Below are 22390 nucleotides of genomic sequence, written 5' to 3'. Positions count from 1 at the left end.
CGAGATTTGTGTCCATTTATTAATGAACATTTCAAACCCTCTCCCAGCGGCTGGAACATTGACGCCTTTTATTTTGTTGGGACAACAGGAAGTGTTTCGTTGCTGTTAGCGGAGCTTTGACATCAGTGTCACTGCAGGTTTCTGTTTCGTTTTTACCGGACCGGATTATTTGTTGTTATCTCGTGTAAAAGGCGAGTTTAGACGGAGCGTTTGTGTTTGTGATCGATCATGAGACTGACCCGAGAGAAGACGAGACGCTCGCGCTGATGGGAGGAGTTATTTTGAGGCGTGGGACTGACCTGCACACGGAGCAGCTGGACGTGCTTTGAAGACGCGATGGAGACTTTATTAAAACCCTGGAGGGTCACAAAACATTTGCCCTGTTTCCAAATATCGTCACAGGAGGTTTGAAAAGTGGCTAAATCTGTGTCAAAGTTACGCTGGGATCAGCTCCTCCGCAGCGTCCCCCTCGGCCCGGGTTCAGTTTGTTACTTCCTGCACCTGAGTTTTCATTTACATCAGTATGAGACAAATTCCTAACATGGGGAATATTTCTACTGCTATAGTTTCTAATAAAAGGCCTGTTTTAGAGACCGGCTTTAATTTGCCTCTGCCAGCCGCGAACCCGGCCCCTGTCTGAGACCCGGCCTCTGTCTGAGACCCGGCCCCTGTCAGAGACCCGGCCGCTAAGGGAATACAGGCCAGTATTAGAGAATTCACGGTAGTTTATTAAAATCTAAACCAGACGCAGAATCCCTCAGAGCAAAGCTTGGTGCAGTGAGTACAGGAAGGTGTCAGACTCTGCTGATGAACAGACTCTTATCTTTCATTAGCGTCTGCGCGCTGTTGCTTTAACCCCTCTTTGCTCTGATTTAAAACCTTCATTTGACGTTTCTAAAGAGCTGCAGACTGAAGCGCCAGCATCAATCGTCTGCAGGAGGCGGAGCAGTGACGGATGGAGCCGCGGGGGAAACACATCAGAGGAAAGAGGCGGGAGGACGGTCACCGCACTGAGCGACTGTGGGCGGAGCCTTTCATTTACAGGTGAACAGGGGGAAACTGTGCAGATGTTCCTGCTGTAGAGACTGACATCAACATGAGAGAAATGTGCTGCAACCTCTCTGTCATTTTAGGTTTTCAAAGGAAAATAGGGAAGTGTATTCAGAAAAATGCAGAAATGAATAATGGACAGAGGCAGATTTAAATGGAAAAAACTGTCAAAATTCAAACGTCTCCTTGTTTATTTGGTTCAAAGCTCAATAAAGCTGTACTTTAACCGTCTCTAATCTGTACTTCAAAAGGCAGAAAAATGTTTTTTTGTACATACACTGCGTTCCAAATTATTATGCAAATTGTATTTTTGGGTCAAAAAGTAAAAAAATAAATAAATAATGAAACTCATGGATGGTTTTGTGTCTCGGGGCTTTATGAATCACTGACATTAACCTCAGTCTGAGATGATTAGTTTTCAGGTTAAGCCCAGTTAAGGGAAAAACTACTGAGAAAGGGTGTTCCACTTTATGAAGCAGATCATCATTTTCAAGCAATAAGGGAAAGAAAAAGGATCTTTCTGCTGATGAAAAGCGTGAAATAGTTGAATGCCTTGGTTGAGGTATGAAAACCTTCGATATTTCATGAAAGATTACGCGTAATCATCGAACTGATAAGAGATTTGTGGATGATTCAGACACACTAGGGTTTGTGCAGATAAAGGCACAATGAGGACGGTTTCTGCCAGACAAACACATCAGACGAATAGAACAGCAGCTACAAAGCAGCAGACAGGTATTTGAAGCTGCTGGTGCCTCTGGAGTCTCCCGAACATGCAGGTGTCGGACCCTCCAGAGGCTGCAGTTGTGCATAAACCTTCTATCCGGCCTCCCATAAACTGTTAACTGACTCATTTTCAAACAGTCTTGTTCACTGATGATAATTTGGAACGCGGTGTGCACATTTAATATATGGGGAAGTAAAATACAAATATAGACCAAAATATTAGATCAGTATTTCTATAATGAACTAGTAAATGAAGCATTAAAGGGACTATACGTTTGTTAAGTGTGACGTCACGAAAACATTGAAAAAAAAGTGACGAAAAATGTATGAAAAAGTGGCAAAAATGTGACAAAAATGTCACAAGAAATTGAAACAAAATTGATGAAAAAATGACAAAAATGTGACAGAAAAATGACAAAAAATTGAAAAAAATGGACAAAAAAATACAAAAATGTGGCAAAAATGTGATAAAAATGTGGCAAAAAATTTATAAAAAATGGACAAAAAAAATGACAAAAAAATTACAAAAATATGATTAAAATTTGACCAAAATAATAACAAAAAATTGACAAAAAAAAAGACAAAAATGTGAGAAAAAATAAATAAAAATAAAAATTAAAAATGACAAAAAGTTACAAAAATAAGTTACAAAAAAAGATGGATTAAAATCCGATAACGTGAGGAAAAAGATCCTCTCGGTTCAGGCGGGAGTTAAGAGGTTAAGACCCCGCGGATACCCTGCCCCAGCGCAGAACCAGCCATGGAAATAAGTTTTCTTGTCTCTTGTTTGAATTCCGGGTGTGTTTAGGTAAAAGAAACACTGATGTGTGTCTTTGTAAAGTCTCAGAGCAGAACACATGAAGCTAATCCTCCATGATGTTGTTTACATCTCACTCAAACATACGTGGATGAGCCGTGTTTTTAACGAGGGAATGACACAATAACATGATGTAAAGCTTGGTTTAGTTCTGGCCGCGCTGGTTCATAAACCGCTGTAATGGTGTTTAAAACCCCGCAGTCCCAGAGTGAACCCAGACCTGGCAGTTCTTGGCCATCGTCTCCACGTCTCCAGAGGACTTTTCTTCTCCCTAAAACAAACAAGAAACGCTTTTTAACGAGATGTCGGACTTTACGACGTGGCTCCTGTTTCTGCGCCGTAAAAACCTCCAAACAAAAGGAGAGGTGTTTGTGTCTGGCAGAGGTTTGAACGCCGCAGAAACGCCGCCTGTGAGGAGGGCTGGTTTAACAACATCAGTCCAACAAAAGGTCAAATAATAAAACAAAAGCATCGAAAAGCAGGAACCGAAAAGTAAGATTAATCTTTATTATTCCAGCGCTGATGCATTGAAAAGATAAAAAAAAAATGAAATACAGCTTGGAATAATATAAAATGGGGGAAAAACATGGAAAAAAGCTGGGAAAATGTAGGGCGAAATTAAGAGGGAAAAAAACAAATTGGGGCAAAATTGGGGGGAAAAAAAATTGGGAATTTTTTAAAAATTTGGGGTGAAATTGGGGAAAATAATAGGGGATAAAAAACAACTTGGGGCGAAATTGAAAAAAAAAAAATTGGGGAAAAAACTTTAAATTTAGGGAAAAAATATTTTAAATTTGGGGAAAAAAATAGGAAAATTTAGGGAAAAAATATTTTAAATTTGGGGCGAAATTGGGGAAAAAATAAGAAAAAGTCAGGAAAAATATTAAAAATTGGGGTAAAAATTGGGGTAAAAAATAAAATAAAATGGGGGAAAAACATGGAAAAAAGCTGGGAAAATCTAGGGCGAAATTGGGGAAAATAATAGTGGAAAAAAAACAAATTGGGGCGAAATTGGGGGGAAAAAATTGGAAAATTGAGGGAAAAAATATTTCAAATTTAGGGCGAAATTGGGGGAAAAAATAGAAAAATTAGGGAAAAACATTAAAATTTTGGGGCGAAATTGGGGGAAAAATTGGGGAAAAAGGGAGGAAAAAATGTGTAAAAAAATTGGGGGACATTTTCTGCAAAAAAATTGGAAAAATGGCAAACAAATGAAATGATCGTTTTTTAAGTATCGTTACAGTATCGTTGATGTGTGAGGAGAGTAAAAGTGAGTGAACCGCTGTACCTCGCTGCTCCGGGCCTTTTTCTCCTCATCGTTCGTCTTCATCACTCCCTGAAAGCAGAGCACAACGTTTGGAAGGTTTTCTCTATAATATCTCATTCCTGTCCCGTCACATTGATATCTCTACGTTAAATTTGAAAAAAAAAAAATTGGGGCGAAATTGAGAAAAAAAATTGTTGAATAAAACTTAAATTTGGGGAAAAAATGGGGGGAAAAAATTGAAAAATTAGGGAAAAAATATTTTAAATTTGGGGTGAAATTGGGGGGAAAAAAATTGGGATTTTTTAAAAATTTGGGGCGAAATTGAGAAAAAAATTGGGGGAAAAAATTTAAATTTGGGGCGAAATTGGGGAAAAAATCAAAAAAATATGGAAAAATATAAAAATTTGGGGCGAAATTTGGGGAAAAAAAGTGGTATTTTTTGGGGGCGAAATTGGGGGAAAAAAATGGAAAATGTAGGGAAAAAATATTTTAAATTTGGGGCGAAATTGGGGAAAAAAATTGAAAAATTAGGGGTGGGGGGGAAATTTTCCGCGAAAAATTGGGGAAAAAAGGCAAAATCTCGAAAAAAGTGGATTTCTTTTTTTTTTTTCAGACTGGGGCAACATTTGGGAAAAAACACGTGGAAAAAAAAATAGAAAAAGGGGTAAAATTGAGGGAAGAAAATGGGGAAAAACGGGGGTCAATTTGGGAAAAAAATAAAATAAAATGGGGGAAAAACATGGAAAAAGACTAGGAAAATTTTGGGCGAAGAAAAACAAAACAAATTGGGGCGAAATTGGGGGGGAAAAATTGGAAAATTTAAGGAAAAAATAGGGGAAATTGAGGGAAAACATTTTTTAAAAACATGGAAGATTTGGTGGTGGAATGTGAGAAAATTGGTTAAAAATGGGGGGGGGGGGATAGGAAAAACGTGAAAAGTGTTTCTTTTCCCTTTTGTCGTTTTGTGGTTGCTTCGCCTCAAACAAATGAAATGATCGTTTTTTAAGTATCGTTACAGTATCGTTGATGTGTGAGGAGAGTAAAAGTGAGTGAACCGCTGTACCTCGCTGCGCCGGGCCTTTTTCTCCTCATCGTTCGTCTTCATCACTCCCTGAAAACAGAGCACAACGTTTGGAAGGTTTTCTCTATAATATCTCATTCCTGTCCTGTCACATTGATATCTCTACGTTAAATTTGAAAAAAAAACAAATTGGGGCGAAATTGAGAAAAAAAATTGGGGAATAAAACTTAAATTTGGGGAAACAATGGGGAAAAAAATTGGAAAAATTAGGGAAAAAATATTTTAAATTTGGGGCGAAATTGGGGGAAAAAAATTTGGGATTTTTTAAAAATTTGGGGCGAAATTGAGAAAAAAATGGGGGGAAAATTTTTTAATTTGGGGCGAAATTGGGGAAAAATGAAAAAAAATATAGAAAAATATAAAAAAAATTGGGGCGAAATTTGGGGGAAAAATGTGGTATTTTTTGGGGGCGAAATTGGGGAAAAAAATTGGAAAATGTAGGGAAAAAATATTTTAAATTTGGGGCGAAATTTGGGAAAATTTTTGAAAAATTAGGGGTGGGGGGGAAATTTTCCGCGAAATATTGGGAAAAAAAGGCAAAATCTAAAAAAAAGTGGATTTCTTTTTTTTTTTCAGACTGGGGCAAAATTTGAGAAAAAACACGTGGAAAAAAATAGAAAAAGGGGTAAAATTGAGGGAAGAAAATGGGGAAAAACTGGGGTCAATTTGGGAAAAAAATAAAATAAAATGGGGGAAAAACATGGAAAAAGACTGGGAAAATTTTTGGCAAAATTGGGGAAAATAATAAGAAAAAAAACAACAAATTGGGGCGAAATTGGGGGGGAAAAAATTGGAAAATTTAAGGAAAAAATGGAATGTGAGAAAATTGGTTAAAAATGGGGGGGGGGATCGGAAAAACGTGAAAAGTGTTTCTTTTTCCTTTTGTGGTTGCTTTCCCTCAAACAAATGAAATGATGTTTTTTTAAGTATCGTTACAGTATCGTTGATGTGTGAGGAGAGTAAAAGTGAGTGAACCGCTGTACCTCGCTGCTCCGGGCCTTTTTCTCCTCATCGTTCGTCTTCATCACTCCCTGAAAGCAGAGCACAACGTTTGGAAGGTTTTCTCTATAATATCTCATTCCTGTCCCGTCACATTGATATCTCTACGTTTCCCTTGTTTCACCTGCAGCGTCTCATTTCTCACCTTCTTCCTTTCGGCGGCTGGTTTTGGCTCCTCCCCCTCCGCCTCCTTTAGGTTAACCTTGACTGCGGCCCTGGCCTTTTTCACCTCCTTCGCCGCGATCTTCTCGGGGTCCAGGATGAGCGCCCGCTTGAGCCGGTGTTTGGGGCTGAAGGTGGGGATGCGTCTGACCGTGGCCGAGCGCTGCACCCCGGACACCGCTTTGGCCGGGAACGCCGTGGCTCGAAGACCCGACACCGCGGGCAGCGTGAGGCGATCCGCTCTCTCCTGCCTCAGCAGAGACACGCCCATGAGCTCCTGCCGCTCCCTCAGGGGAGCCACGCCCATGAGCTCCTGCCGCTCCCTCAGCAGAGACACGCCCATGAGCTGCGACGGCTGCTGCCGCCGGAAAACAGGCACAAATCTGGGCTGTTGGGCGATTAAGGAACATCTCAGTATTTGTTGGACTTTCTCCATAACATGATCCCGCCCCGCCAGATTGTTCTAAAGGTCAGCACACACTACACGACTTTTATGCCCGACTTCTCAGTCGTGCCGAGTCTAATCGAGTCGCGTCTAGTCGAAGGCAGTCACACAAAGTCGGGTGGTGTAGTGTGGGGGGGTCGTGTAGTGTGGGGGGGTCACGACTGGACTGACGTTGGAATCGTGTAGTGTGGGCGGCACAAAGACGCGACTAGACTCCAGTCGTAGGAAATCAAACATGTTTGATTTTTAAGCCCGATTTTGGACGCACGGGAGAAACGTGGGTGATTTTACCGACACAAATGTGAATGACAGAGAGATATAAAGACAGGAAAACACCGCCGCGCCTCCTTTTTTCACTTCTCTGTTAAACCAGCGGCACAAACAACTCATTTCATGGCCACAGCCCCACACACGAAACAGCACAGCTTTATATCACCAAAAGTTCACGACAACCACCTTTTCCAGCTACATTTCAACCACGAGCAGAGTTTAGCGGCTCTTACTGAGTTTGGAGACGAACTGTTTAGCTTCACCTCGACGCTAACGGCGGCTAGCCTCCCCGCTAACGGCGGCTAGCCTCCCCGCTTTCTCCTCCGTCTCCTCCGCTGTCTCCTCCATCTCGAGGCTGAGGTTCGTCTCCTTTTCTTATTAAATCCACTGAAATACGTCCCGCTTCTTCCTGTCGCCAACTTTTATCTCCATGTGACAGAACTATAGCCTAGTTGAAGCTTCGTAGTAGCAGTAAGCTAGCGCTGTCTAGGCCTGTCTTTGTGGATTTGGGGTCAGTTTTGGAAGCCGTAGAGAGGACAGACTGTTATAAAACATCAGCTGTTTGTCAGAATCGTGTGTCGCTCTGACGATTCTAAGTCGCTAAGTGTGAACCCCCAGACGTTCTATAATCGACCTGAATCCAGTCGTGTAGTGTGGACCCCCCATTCTATATAAAATCGTTTACGACTAGAAAAGTCGTGTAGTGTGTGCTGACCTTAACTCTAACCAAATCCTTTTTCCTAACCTTAACCCTAAACCTGACTTTAACCCTAACAATATTAACCTAACAAAGCCAACTGAAAAAGCTACATCTGGAGAGACGTCCAATGAGAATGTTTTGGGGGTGGGGCTTATGGCTTAACTTGGATGGAAATCAAAATGAGGCATCAGAAACACATTGCAAAAGAAAAAAATGCTTTTCTAAATGTTTCCCTTCCCACTTTCCCCTTGTCCTTTAAACAATAATTATTAATTATTTCTTTTTTTCTTTCTATTAGTTGTTTTCTCTTATATTACTACTTTTTACATACATTTTTTTTATCTCCATAGTTTCTCATTTTTTAAACCTTTTTCTTTTCAATTTTCATTTTTTTTTTAACCAATTTTTCCTATTTTTAACCATGTTTTGAAACTATTTCCCCCCACTTTTTTCCCTAATTATTTCTCTTTTTTTGCCACAATATCTATTATTTAATAATGTTTTCCACTCAATGTTCGCCTTATTTTTCCCTGTTATTTCCCAATTTTCTTTTTTTCTAATGTTTTTCTACTATTGTCCTCCCCCAATTTTTTCTCAATGTTTCCCAATTTTTCCCCCTTATTTTTCCCCTTATTATTTTTCCAATTTTCCCAATTCTTTTATCTACTTTTCAGCCATTTTCCCACTTCTTCCCCTAATTATTATTACATATTTCCTTATTTTTGAAGCATTTTTCACACATTTCTTGCAGATAAACAGATCTTCCACACAGTATCTGATATGATCCTGTAAACGACACGTTACTCACCTCCGGGACGGGGGCAGGCGGCGGCGGCGACGGCTGCGACTGGAAAACGCTGAAAAAGGCGTTGATGGACGAGGCCGGTCTGAAGACGTCTGAGAAGGAGGAGCAGACAGGGGGCGCTGTGGCCGGCTGCGACCCGAAAACAGGCTTCATCGGGCGGGGAGCGGGCGGAGGCGGCTGGGTCAGCACCGCCCTGGAGCCGCTGAACTCCGTCAGGTTCAGGTCCTCGTCATCGGAAATCTGCAGAACGAGAGTCGAGAAAACAAAACATGTGACCTTAGGACTTTGGGACAGTTTTTGTTTCATGTGAACAGGTCGAGCCGTTACAGAGAGATTAACCATGAGCGAGTGTTGTGATTCTCCATACCAGTTTCGATACCATGCCACTTTTAAATACCGTAAATGCTCTAATATCGGCCGGGGCCTTTATTTACTCCAGGGCATCAGGACCAGGCCTTTATTGGAACCAGGCCACAGTTAGAGACAGGCCTTTATTTCTATTTGAGCAAAACGGACGACCAGGAAAATGAAGAAAAACGAGATTTGTGTCCATTTGCACCTAAAATATTAGGTTCATTTATTACTGAACATTTCAAACCCTCTCCCAGCGGCTGGAACATTGACACCTTTTATTTTGTCGGGACAACAGGAAGTGTTTCGTTGCTGTTAGCGGAGCTTTGACATCAGTGTCACTGCAGGTTTCTGTTTCGTTTTTACCGGACCGGATTATTTGTTGTTATCTTGTGTAAAAGGTGAGTTTAGACGGAGCGTTTGTGTTTGTGATCGATCATGAGACTGACCCGAGAGAAGACGAGACGCTCGCGCTGATGGGAGGAGTTATTTTGAGGCGTGGGACTGACCTGCACACGGAGCAGCTGGACGTGCTTTGAAGACGCGATGGAGACTTTATTAAAACCCTGTCGGAGACCCGGCCTCTGTCAGAGACCCGGCTGCTAATGGAATACAGGCCAGTATTAGAGAATTTACGGTATATAAACTATACATGTAAACAATTGGACGCCGCTGGAATATCAAGCTTCAACACCACTTTAGTATTAATTTAGTAAAGGTTTTTTAAACCCGTGTGAAAGGGTTTAAGATAAAACCAGTCAGATATTTCAGACCTGTATGCAGGCGGGAGTGAGCGTCGCGGTGGTGAACGCTGACTTGGTGGAGAGTCTCGTGGGGAAACCGCAGACCGACGGGAGGGTTCCTCTGACGTCGGCCGTGAAGCGGGACAGCGCCCCCTCCTGGTCCACGCGGGGGCAGCGCTGCACTGGGGACAGACGGATGCAGCACAGCGGGTACCTGCAGGTCAGGGTCACACACACATTAACCATAAACTGGACCCGTCCGTCCATGGGAGTGGATCTCTCCTTCTGTGGCTCTGCTGCAGTTTAGTTTACGTTTTCCTCACCGTGTCAGAGAGTTTAGACGTTATATTTGCCTGAAGTTTACATTGTCTTGTTTATTGTTTTGATTCATCAGGGTTTATAACTACAGGCAAAGGCAAGGTAAATGTAATGCTTTTTAATGCCATTTAATGCCACAAACGCAGAAAAAAGGGATGCATATTCCTTTCTAAGGATTTCATCAACAGAGGAAAGACTCTCCGTGAACCTGGACCCCATCATGCTCAAAGTTAAGTTTTTACTCTGACTGTGTTGAAACTAGGATCTGAATGAAAACTCTTTACAGCTGCAGCACCAGGTTTTAACCTTTTAAAGAGGGGGTATTCTGCTTTTTTCCGTCCCATAGCACCAGTCTATATCACACTACAATGATGACAAACCTTCTGTCGGTCTGTAAATGCAGTAAATTAGAATAACTGCCTTGTATAAAATGTCTCTCTCAAAATGGCTGTAGTGAATGTCTTGAAATAGGCCTCTGTCTCTTTAAGAACCTCTGAGCCTTTAGACACGCCCCCTCCACACGCTGTCTGTGGCATCAGTGGGGAGGGGGTTCTGCTGAGGAGCAGTGGTTGGTTACTCGGCTGGTGACGAAAGCTCGGAGGCGTCTCCAGGAGGTGGGGGCGTTCCTAGGAGGACTCAGGCAAACCTATCCCTAAAATGGCCGCCATCAGAGTTTTTACAGATTACTCAGAAATACGTGAATGTGCCAAGGCAACACTTCAGCCATGTTTTTAATGAGGGAGTGACAGAATAACATGATGGAAAGCTTGAAAAAGTACATTTTGCAGAATACCCCCCTTTAAGCCCCGCCTTTAACCCGTCCAGCTTTACTCTAATCCATCTTTTTCCTCACGTTATCGTCTCTTTGTTGACATTTTCTTCCCATCGCTTTTTTGTTGGGTTTTCATCACTTTTGCCACTTTTCTGTTGATCTCTTTTGGCTTTTCTGTCACGCTTTTTGTAACTTTTTTATCCCATTTTCACTCTAGTCGAATTTTTGACACTATGTTGATGCATTTTTTTTCAAGAAGCTTTTAGATTTGAAGAAAAGGTGCTCTGTTCAGGCGGGGGTTAAGAGGTTAAAGGCGTTGTATCGTGTGTAATGACGGTAAAGAGTGATTTACGTGAAGAGCCTCTGTCCCACGAGTTTGAAGTAGACGCTGCAGTAGACGAGCTGCTCCTGCTCCGGGAGCTCGTATCCGTACTGAAACACAGAGCGCACGTTAGAGAACTTAGAGACCAGCGTGAGGAGGAGGAGAACGTTACAGAGCAGCGTGAGGAGGAGGAGAACGATAGAGACCAGCGTGAGGAGGAGGAGAACGTTAGAGACCAGCGTGAGGAGGAGGAGAACGTTAGAGACCAGCGAGAGGAGGAGGAGAACGTTAGAGACCAGCGTGAGGAGGAGAACGATAGAGACCAGCGTGAGGAGGAGGAGAACGTTACAGAGCAGCGTGAGGAGGAGGAGAACGATAGAGACCAGCGTGAGGAGGAGGAGAACGTTAGAGACCAGCGTGAGGAGGAGGAGAACGTTAGAGACCAGCGAGAGGAGGAGGAGAACGTTAGAGACCAGCGTGAGGAGGAGAACGATAGAGACCAGCGTGAGGAGGAGGAGAACGATAGAGACCAGCGTGAAGAGGAGGAGAATGTTAGAGACCAGCGTTCAGCTAGTCTGTAACGTTCAGCTGGTTCATACGCACCAGTCTGTTCCAGTGCTGCTGCAGCTCGCTGTAGGAGCGGAAAGGTCCGTCTGGAGGCAGGTTCCGGCTGATGGAGATGATCTGCCCCATCTTCATACTGACACACAGAGGAGAGAGAGGAATCAAGACCAAAACATCAGCAGAACATGACCAAAACATCAGCAGAACATGAACTAAACACCAGCAGAACATGACCTAAACATCAGCAGAACATGACCTAAACATCAGCAGAACATGACCAAAACATCAGCAGAACATGACCTAAACATCAGCAGAACATGACCAAAACATCAGCAGAACATGACCTAAACATCAGCAGAACATGACCTAAACATCAGCAGAACATGACCAAAACATCAGCAGAACATGACCTAAACATCAGCAGAACATGACCAAAACATCAGCAGAACATGACCTAAACATCAGCAGAACATGACCTAAACATCAGCAGAACATGACCAAAACATCAGCAGAACATGACCAAAACATCAGCAGAACATGACCTAAACATCAGCAGAACATGACCAAAACATCAGCAGAACATGACCAAAACATCAGCAGAACATGACCAGAACATGACCTAAACATCAGCAGAACAAGACCTAAACATCAGCAGAACACGACCTAAACATCAGCAGAACATGACCTAAACATCAGCAGAACATGGCCTAAACATCAGCAAAACATGACCAAAACATCAGCAGAACATGACCAAAACACCAGCAGAACATGACCTAAACACCAGCAGAACATGACCAAAACACCAGCAGAACATGACCAAAACACCAGCAAAACATGACCAAAACATCAGCAGAACATGACCAAAACATCAGCAGAACATGACCAAAACATCAGCAGAACATGACCTAAACACCAGCAGAACATGACCTAAACATGACCAAACCACCAGCAGAACATGACCTAAACATCAGCAGAACATGACCAAAACACTAGCAGAACATGACCTAAACATCAGCAGAACATGCCCAAAACACCAGCAGAACATGACGAAAACATGACCTAAACATCAGCAGATCATGACCTAAACATCAGCAGAACATGACCAATACATCAGCAGAACATGACCTAAACATCAGCAGAACATGACCAAAACATCAGCAGAACATGACCAAAACATCAGCAGAACATGACCTAAACATCAGCAGAACATGACCAAAACATCAGCAGAACATGACCTAAACATCAGCAGAACATGACCAAAACATCAGCAGAACATGACCAAAACACCAGCAGAACATGACCTAAACATCAGCAGAACATGACCAAAACATCAGCAGAACATGACCAAAACATGACCTAAACATCAGCAGAACATGCCCAAAACACCAGCAGAACATGACCAAAACACCAGCAAAACATGACCAAAACATCAGCAGAACATGACCAAAACATCAGCAGAACATGACCAAAACATGACCTAAACATCAGCAGAACATGACCAAAACACCAGCAGAACATGACCAAAACACCAGCAAAACATGACCAAAACATCAGCAGAACATGACCAAAACATCAGCAGAACATGACCAAAACATCAGCAGAACATGACCTAAACACCAGCAGAACATGACCTAAACATGACCAAACCACCAGCAGAACATGACCTAAACATCAGCAGAACATGACCAAAACACTAGCAGAACATGACCTAAACATCAGCAGAACATGCCCAAAACACCAGCAGAACATGACGAAAACATGACCTAAACATCAGCAGATCATGACCTAAACATCAGCAGAACATGACCAATACATCAGCAGAACATGACCTAAACATCAGCAGAACATGACCAAAACATCAGCAGAACATGACCAAAACACCAGCAGAACATGACCTAAACATCAGCAGAACATGACCAAAACATCAGCAGAACATGCCCAAAACACCAGCAGAACATGACCAAAACATCAGCAGAACATGACCAAAACACCAGCAGAACATGACCAAAACATGACCTAAACATCAGCAGAACATGACCAATACATCAGCAGAACATGACCTAAACATCAGCAGAACATGACCAAAACATCAGCAGAACATGCCTTGGTTTAGTCAGGCTTTAGCCCCTAAGTCGCCTAAAAATAAATGAGGAACAACATTAACAAAACTACTAATTGTGCATAAATTCGAAGTAAAAAAGAAACAAGACAGAGTCTAAACAGCGCGAGCCCAAAACACAGGACAAGCCTAGTCCTCTGGCTCCCTCTAGTGGTCACTTTGACAAGGGTTCCACAGCAGCAGCAAAAAGTCACATTTACACTTTTTAATGTTAAATTATTATTCGAACACCACAAACCGCAGACATACTAGTTCGGAAAATTTGCTCAGAGAGATTTAAAAAAAAAAATCTGTAAAAATGAATCCATCAGGAGCTAGATGTGTAAAAATCCTTCTTAACCCCTTAACTCCCGTCTGAACCGAGCACATTTTCTGCAGTTTGGCTTTACCCCAATCCAAAAGCTTCTGGGAAAAAAAGCTGTGAAAATAGCCACAAAACTGAGATAAAAAACAATGATGGAGATGTGAGAAGAAAGTGAGAAAACATTGACAAAAAAGTGATAAAAAATTGATGAAAAAATGACAAAAATGTGACAAAAAATGATAAAAACTAGATTAAAAAATTATGAAAAAATGACAAAAATGTGATAAAAATTTTACAAAAAAATGACAAAAAAATGACATAAAATGACAAAAATGTGATAAAAAAATGAACGAAAAAAATGACAAAAAATGTGACAAAAAAGAACAAAAAACTGACAAAAATTAGATAAAAATTTGACAAAAATTAAAATAATTATGAAAAATGTGACAAAAAAACAAAAAAATGACAAAAATGTGACAAAACTGTGATAAAAAAATTTGACAAAAAATGACAAAAATGTGATAAAAAAAATGACAAAACAAGGACAAAATGTTACAAAAATGAGCTGAATGGCCAACAAAAAAATGATGGAAAAAAAATCTGATGACGTGAGGAAAAAGATCCTCTCGGTTCAGGCGGGAGTTAAGAGGTTAATGTAGCCGAGTCCCACAAAGGAAATGACCATATTTATTTCGTGCCACACGTGGATACCAAACATGTCAGTATGAAGCGTGGGAAGCGTAAAGAGTTATTCTGGTACCTGGGCAGGACGTGGCACCACATGGCTCCTCCTGTGGACTGAAGGTCTAAGACTGAGTCCGGGTCCGAGCAGAACCTGTTCAGGACCAGCGGCGACAGCTCCAGGTCCGGCAGCTGCACAAACGGACAGGAAGTGAGCCGCAGAAACAGACAGGAAGTGAGCATCAGACAGGAAGTGAGCCACGGACAGGAAGTGAGCCACGGACGGGAAGTGAGCCGCACAGACGGACAGGAAGTGAGCCGCACAGACGGACAGGAAGTGAGCCGCACAGATGGACAGGAAGTGAGCCGCACAAACGGACACCAGTGTGATATAGGAAAAAGGTTGAAGGTCTACTGGTATCAAAAAAATATCAAAAGCATTACTGATTAACTGAAAATAAATATTATATCTTTATATTAACTTTTTATGCTGTTCAAAAGATAAAAAAAGAGGGATTTTTTTGTGTGGAAAAAACAAGTTGAAAAATGTGTGATTTTTTTTGCCAAATTGCGAAACATTTTGCAAAACTTGGGGTGAAAATTTGGGGAAAAATTGTAAAGGTTTGGGGAAAATAATTAAAATTGGGGGAAATTTGGGGAAAATTGAGAAAAAAGTGGAAAAAATTAGGGGGAAAAAATTGAAACTTTGGGGAAAAATTGGGGAAAAAACTGGGAAAGGTTTGGGGAAAATAATTAAAATTTGGGGAAATTTTGGAAACATTGCGAAAAAGTGGGAAAAAAAATCCTTAAAAAAAATTCCCCTAAAAGATTAAGGGAAAAAATTGGGAGCAAAATTTGGGAAAGATTTTTTGAAATTGGGGGAAAAAATTGGGAAAGGTTTGGAGAAATAATTAAAATTGGGGGAAAAAATGTGGGTAAACTTTGGAAAAATTGAGAAAAAGTGGAAAAAAATTAGAGGAAAAATGTGAAACTTTGGGGCAATATTGGGGGGAAAACTGGGAAAGGTTTGGGGAAAATTATTCAAATTTGGGGAAATTTTGGAAAAATTAAGAAAAAAGATTAGGGGCAAAATTGGGGGAAAACTAGAGAAAATTGGTGGAAAATAAATAAATAAAAACATGAGTTAAATGGTTAAAAATGTGGGGGCAAAATAAGAAACACACCTTTTATCGTTAAAGGAAGTTTCTTGGCTGTTTCACCTCAAATAAATGATTCAAATGCAAAAGAAATGAAATGGAAGAAAACCAAGTATCGTTGAAGTATCAAAAACAATGCCCTATAAACGGACAAACACGAGCAGGAGGAAGAGAGAGAGAGAGACAGAGAGAGAGAGAGAGAGAGAGAGAGAGAGAGAGAGAGAGAGAGAGAGAGAGAGAGAGAGAGAGAGAGAGAGAGAGTACCGTTATCGGGGGCAGCCTGACGGTGTGAGGACGGAGGCTCAGGCACAGCTTTCCCTCAGAGACGCTCAACTCCATACCTACAGGAAACAACAACAACAACAACAACAACAACACAGGCTAAAGACGGGATATACACAGGGCGCATGTGCAGACAAAGGGACTAAACTTTAGGGCCGTTTTTATTCCACTCTTTAGCCTCTCAAGCCTCATCTTAACCTCCTACACCCCAACTGAACCAAGCGTATTTTCTCCTTTTCGGCTTTACCCAAACCTAAAAGCTTCTCAACTAGAGCTTACAGCCTATTGGCCAGTGTAGAGCCACATTTGAAAGATAATACAAATGTTTAAGGATCTTTTTCCTCGCGTTGTTGCTGCATTGTTGTCACTCTATTGCAACATTTCTGTATTTTTTTCCTCAGATTTTTGTCATTTTTTCAACAGATTTTTGACTTTTTTTTCATGAATTGTTTTCATTTTATCATCTCATTTCTGACATTTTTCATCAGATCTTTGTAATTTTTTCATCAGATTTTTGTCAATTTTTTCATCAGATTTGTCATTTTTTCATCAGATTTGTCATTTTTTCCATCAGATTTTTGTCATTTTTTCATCACTTTTCCGTCATTTTTTCATCACATTTTTGTCAATTTTTTCATCACATTTTTGTCATTTTTTCATCACTTTTCCGTCATTTTTTCATCAGATTTTTGTCATTTTTTCATCACTTTTCCGTCATTTTTTCATCAGATTTTTGTCATTTTTTCATCACTTTTTTGTCATTTTTTCATCCGATTTTTGTCATTTTTTCATCCGATTTTTGTCATTTTTTCATCAGATTTTTGTCATTTTTTCATCAGATTTTTGTCATTTTTTCATCAGATTTTTGTCATTTTTTCATCAGATTTTTGTCATTTTTTCATCACTTTTTTGTAATTTTTTCATCACTTTTTTGTAATTTTTTCATCACTTTTTTGTAATTTTTTCATCACTTTTTTTGTCATTTTTTCATCAGATTTTTGTAATTTTCTCATCACTTTTTTGCAATTTTTTTGTCACTTTTCCGTAATTTTTTCATCAGATTTTTGTCTTTTTTTTTTATCATATTTTTGTCAATTTTTCATCCCTTTTTTTGTGTTTTTTTTTATCACATTTTTGACATTTTTTCATCAGATTTTTGTTATTTTTTCATCAGATTTTTGACATTTTTTCATCACATTTTTGTTATTTTTTCATCAGATTTTTGACATTTTTTCATCACATTTTTGTCATTTTTTCATCACTTTTTTGTCATTTTTTCGTCACTTTTTCATCACATTTTTGGTGCTACACTTTTTTCAAGAGGCTTTTAGATTTGGGTAAAGCCAATCTGGAGAAAATGTGCCCTGTTCAGGTGGGGGTTAAGATGTTAACCATTTTCCACAGAACCAAAGAACAAGTCTAATCCTCTGGCTCCCTCTAGTGGTCACTTTAACAAGGTTTCCACAAAGGTAAAAAACAAAGACATTATTTGTGAGGTGACTTACTGACAGCAGAGAGCCGCCCTCGCTCCGACAGGAAGTCCCGCCCTAGAAAAGAAAAACATTCCAGATTTTAGTCGCTTCATAACGTTTCCCACATTACTCGGTGTGTGGCTCAGAGACTTCCCGTTGACGAGATAAAGTCCGGCTTTGTTCCAGCTGGGAGAGAGTCTGGAGGTGATGGTGAAGGAGACGCAGGACTGAAGGGTCCCGGGGTAGACCTGCTCTGGAGGACTCATCTGAGGTCAAGGAGAGAAGGATCAAAACCAGAGCTGATGAGGCTTTAGAGATGGAGGAGTTTGGGACCTGAAGGCAGTGTCTCTGGATGAAGCTCTGGAGAACTCCTCTCTGGAAGAACTGGATCTGAACCAAACACAGAGTTCATTCAAAGCAAATTCATGTGTTATAGGCACAAACAACAAACAACTTGGCCTAAATAACAAGCAGTTCTTAACACCTCGATATTTTAACCTCTGACCACCCGCCTGAACCAAATGCATTCTATCCTCTTTGGCCATTATATAGGTCTGTGTAACACCTCATTTGAAAGCTAAGACCCACAAAACTGATCTTTTTCCTCGTGTTGCTGCTGTGTTGTGTCACCTTTTTTATGTTTTGGTCAGATTTTTGTTGATTTGTCTTTTTTTTTTTGCTTAATTTTTGTCACTGGTTGGTTTGTAACACAAAATTGGTTCAATTTGTGTCACTTTTTGGTTGAATTTTTGTCACATTTTTGTTGAATTTTTGTCTTTTTTTTGTTTAATATTTGTCTTTTTTTGTTGAATTTTTGTCATTTTTTTGTTCAATTTTTGTCACATTTTTGTTTAATTTTTGACATTTTTTTGTTGAGTTTTTGTCCCTTTATGGTTGAGTTTTTGTCACATTTTTGTTGAATTTTTGTCACATTTTTTTGTTGAATTTTTGTCACTTTTTTTGTTGAATTTTTGTCACATTTTTGTTGAGTTTTTGTCCCTTTTTGGTTGAGTTTTTGTCACATTTTAGTTTAATTTTTGACATTTTTTTGTTGAATTTTTGTCACATTTTAGTTTAATTTTTGACATTTTTTTGTTGAGTTTTTGTCACATTTTAGTTGAATTTTTGTCACATTTTTTTGTTGAATTTTTGTCACATTTTTGTTGATTTTTTGTCACATTTTTTTGTTGATTTTTTGTCACTTTTTTTTGTTGAATTTTTGTCTTTTTTTTGTTGAATTTTTGTCAATTTTTGGTTTAATTTTTGTCACTTTTTGGTTGAGTTTTTGTCACATTTTTGTTCAATTTTAGTCACTTTTTGGTTGAGTTTTTGTCAAATTTTTCTTTAATTTTTGTCATTTTTTTGTTTAATTTTTGTCATTTTTTTGTTTAATTTTTGTCACATTTTTGTTGAATTTTTGTCACTTTTTGGTTGAGTTTTTGTCAAATTTTTCTTTAATTTTTGTCATTTTTTTGTTTAATTTTTGTCACATTTTTGTTCAATTTTTGTCACTTTTTGGTTGAATTTTGTCTCATTTTTGTTGCGTTTACATCCTTGTTTTCTTTTTTGTGGCTGTTTTGGTGCTTTTTTCCCCAAGAAGCTTTCTGATTAGGGTAAAGCCAAACTGGAGAAAATGGGATCGGTTCAGGTGGGAGTTAAGAGGTTAATTTGTATATCATCTTATCTCATGTATTGCCAGCTGTACTCACGGCCATAACCGCAGTGATCTCTGTGAAGGAGTCGAAGCCTGGGGCGGCCAGAACGTCGGAGAACAGGAGGACCAGCTCCCTGAGAGGCAGAGCAGAGGGTCAGATCTGATCGGTCACTTTAAGGAGGCTGGGATGCGGAGGATGACCTGCATGTGGACAGCTGTTTGCTCCGCGGCTCGTCGTAGTCGTCGTGTAAACTTAAAGTGACGGAGCAGAGAGACTTAAGGTCAGGGAGTGAGAGGAAGAACAGGGCCGGCTGCACCGCACTCATCCTGAAAACACAAACGTTCAAATAATACACACACTGCACTGTTCAGGCTCTTACGAAAACAACTGGGCCTTGATTTAGTCCTCAGTCAGTGAAATTAAAGGTATCACAAACTCTCAGTGAACAGGAAATGTCCAAATGTTTTCCCTGATCATTCTGAATGGACAATACCGTAGTTTAGGAACAGGGATACAGTTGAGATCATGGTCAGAGAAATGGCTTGGGTTTGGCTTAACCCTAGAACACAACCGCTCAAATTCATAACACCGTCACTAACGCCGAGATTATCCACCCGATAAAACACAACCGCTCAAATTCATAACACCGTCACTAACGCCGAGATTATCCACCCGATAAAAAGAACTTTGTCAAAATCTATCAATACATGACACATGTGAGTCGTGTTCTTTTATGTTAAGCCCTTAACTTCCGCCTGAACCGAGCACAGTTTCTCCAGTTTGGCTTTACCCCAATCCAAAAGCTTCTGGAAAAAAGCTGTGAAAATAGCAACAAAACTGAGACGAAAAACAATGATGGAAATGTGACAAAAAAGTGAGAAAACATTGACAAAAAGTGATGAAAAATGGATGAAAAAGTGGCAAAAATGTCACAAGAAATTGACAATAAATGGACACAAAAATGACAAAAATGTGACAAAAAAATGACAAAAATGTGACAAAAATGTGATTAAAAAATGACAAAAAATGTGACCAAAAAATGACAAAAAAATAACAAAAAAATAACAAAAAAATGACAAAAATGTGACAAAAAAATGACAAAAATGTGACAAAAAAATAACAAAAAAATGACAAAAATGTGACCAAAAAAATGACAAAAATGTGACAAAAAAATGACAAAAATGTGACAAAAAAATGACAAGAATTTGATAAAAAATGACAAAAATGTGATTAAAATTTGACAAAAAAATGACAAAAAAGTTAAAAAAAAATGAGTTGAATCCCCAACAAAAAAATGATGGAAAAAAATCTGATAACGTGAGGAAAAAGATCCTCTCGGTTCAGGCGGGAGTTAAGAGGTTAAACTATGTCATGTCTAATAAAATGAAAGAAAATCATCATGGGAGAACCAGATAAAAATGATCCAAAATTACAGGAAATTCCTAAAAACTAAAATAATGAAGATGTGTTTCCTGGATCTGTGAGACGTCTCTGGTGAAGCTCAGTGTCCTTCAGGAGAGAGACACTAAATATAAATAACTCTGTGTAGAAATAAAATAATAGAAGAAAAATAGTGGTGTGGCAGTTCCTCACTGGACGTCTTTTTAGGAAACATCATAATGGCAAATAGAGGAACACTAACAGTCATAGATAGTACATGAGTCAATACAAGCTTATACTGATATCATTTGTTGCTGGTTTTGACAATAATTAACCCAAAGTTTAGTAAATGTTCACTTAAATAAGTCATAGATATAGTTTTAGCATTAAACGGACTTTATCAGGTTTGTACCGGCCTGTATTTTAATATTTCCCGAGTATTGAAGCTACACATTTCAATATAACAGCATAACTAAACTTAACTTTCTCACCAATTACACTCTGTGGAAAATGCACTCATGGAAATGTGAAATAAATCTGAATTAAATCGCTGTTTCTTACCTGGCGTGACTTTGGCCGAGCGGCTAACGAGCGGCTAACGAGCGGCTAACGAGCGGCTAACGAGCGGCTAACGAGCGGCTAACGAGCGGCTAACGAGCGGCTAACGTCAACTAGAATTAACGAGCGGCTAACGAGCGGCTAACGTCAACTAGAATTAACGAGCGGCTAACGAGCGGCTAACGAGCGGCTAGCGGCTAACGAGCGGCTAACGTCAACTAGAATTAACGAGCGGCTAACGAGCGGCTAACGTCAACTGGAGCTAACGAGCGGCTAACGATAAACGAACCTCTTTATTTAGCTTCTGATCGAATATTTTTTACCCTATCCACTCTAATATTTAAATAAAAACCGAGACGTTAGTTGTTTCTTGAGGTATAAGTCGGAAAAACAAACGTAAAATTATATTTATTTAAAAAATGACAGCTATTTGGTCTTAAAGATCGTCTATGGGAACAGGATGTTTTACTCTGCAGTCGGACTTCGCACCATTATTGGTTATTTTATGATATATTTTAAATTAATTTTAGGCGAAATTGTCATGGGTTCGGATTATAATCGCCTTTAAAAGCACTGCAGTTAATTTTATGACTGTTTTGTGGTTGAAATTGTGTGAAATGTGTGAAAATGACTGGTAATTGTATGAGCATTGTGTTTACTATCACTAAAATTACTCAAATAGGCTTGTAGTTTGTTAATTCGGTGATAAAAGGTTACAATCTTATTAAATACATCCATGCGACTGAAATACTCGGGAATATTTTAACAATATTTGCGATTCTGGCTGTTGTTAAACTGGAAAGTCGAGTAAGGAGTGATGCATCGTGTCATTTAGACCATCTCTGTGCTCGGGATCTGGACGCTTTCCCGCCGCGGCAGCCAAAGTTAAAGTTTTATTGTTTTGGCGACTTTTCACTCGCCTTTTCACGAATAAAGTCACTTTCTGGCTGAGGTGCGCGGGCTCACGGGGACCCGCGGGGGGCAGTGAAGCTCCGTGGCGTGACGGGATCGTGATTATCGCAGATAAAGCGCAGGGTTCGCGTGAGAAACACTTTCCCCCTGAACTTAGGTGAACTTTTGAGGGAAGTTGCGGAGCAACGGGGCAGCGCGAGGGGCCAGACGACCGGAAACTGTCACAATAAAAGTCCACTTCACCACAAATTAATAAACAAGAAAGAGAACACTAAATATAGGCTGGGTAAAGCAGCCATAATTAATTACTCAACAGTAATTATTTTACGTAAAAAGTAGTGGCCCGAGTAAGGGTTAAAAAAAAGTACTTTTACTTGAGTAGTGAGTAATGTTTGATTTTTCAACATAAATGATGGAATCAAAAGAAAAATAAACATTTAATAAAAACATTTAAGATTTATAAAGATAATACTATAAA

At 39.7% G+C, this 22390-nt stretch overlaps 1 protein-coding gene across 1 annotated transcript; it reads right to left on the bottom strand.

Moving 5' to 3' along the window:
* Positions 1 to 3830: 3830 nt before the first annotated feature.
* Positions 3831 to 19387, bottom strand: cUnh18orf63 (chromosome Un C18orf63 homolog; the record flags this gene model as incomplete). Its single annotated transcript, XM_079576289.1, has 14 exons — positions 3831 to 3929; positions 4924 to 4971; positions 5925 to 5972; positions 6086 to 6490; positions 8326 to 8562; positions 9447 to 9630; positions 10859 to 10938; positions 11432 to 11528; positions 14576 to 14688; positions 15918 to 15994; positions 17445 to 17673; positions 17741 to 17797; positions 19117 to 19195; positions 19263 to 19387. The coding sequence occupies 14 exons, from the start codon at positions 19385 to 19387 to the stop codon at positions 3831 to 3833; spliced, it is 1878 nt and encodes a 625-aa protein (XP_079432415.1).
* Positions 19388 to 22390: the final 3003 nt, after the last annotated feature.

This window comes from Gobius niger (genome assembly GCF_951799975.1).
Source record: "Gobius niger genome assembly, chromosome: 18".
NCBI classification, from domain to species: domain Eukaryota; kingdom Metazoa; phylum Chordata; class Actinopteri; order Gobiiformes; family Gobiidae; genus Gobius; species Gobius niger.
This window is presented reverse-complemented; position numbering and strand designations above follow the sequence as displayed.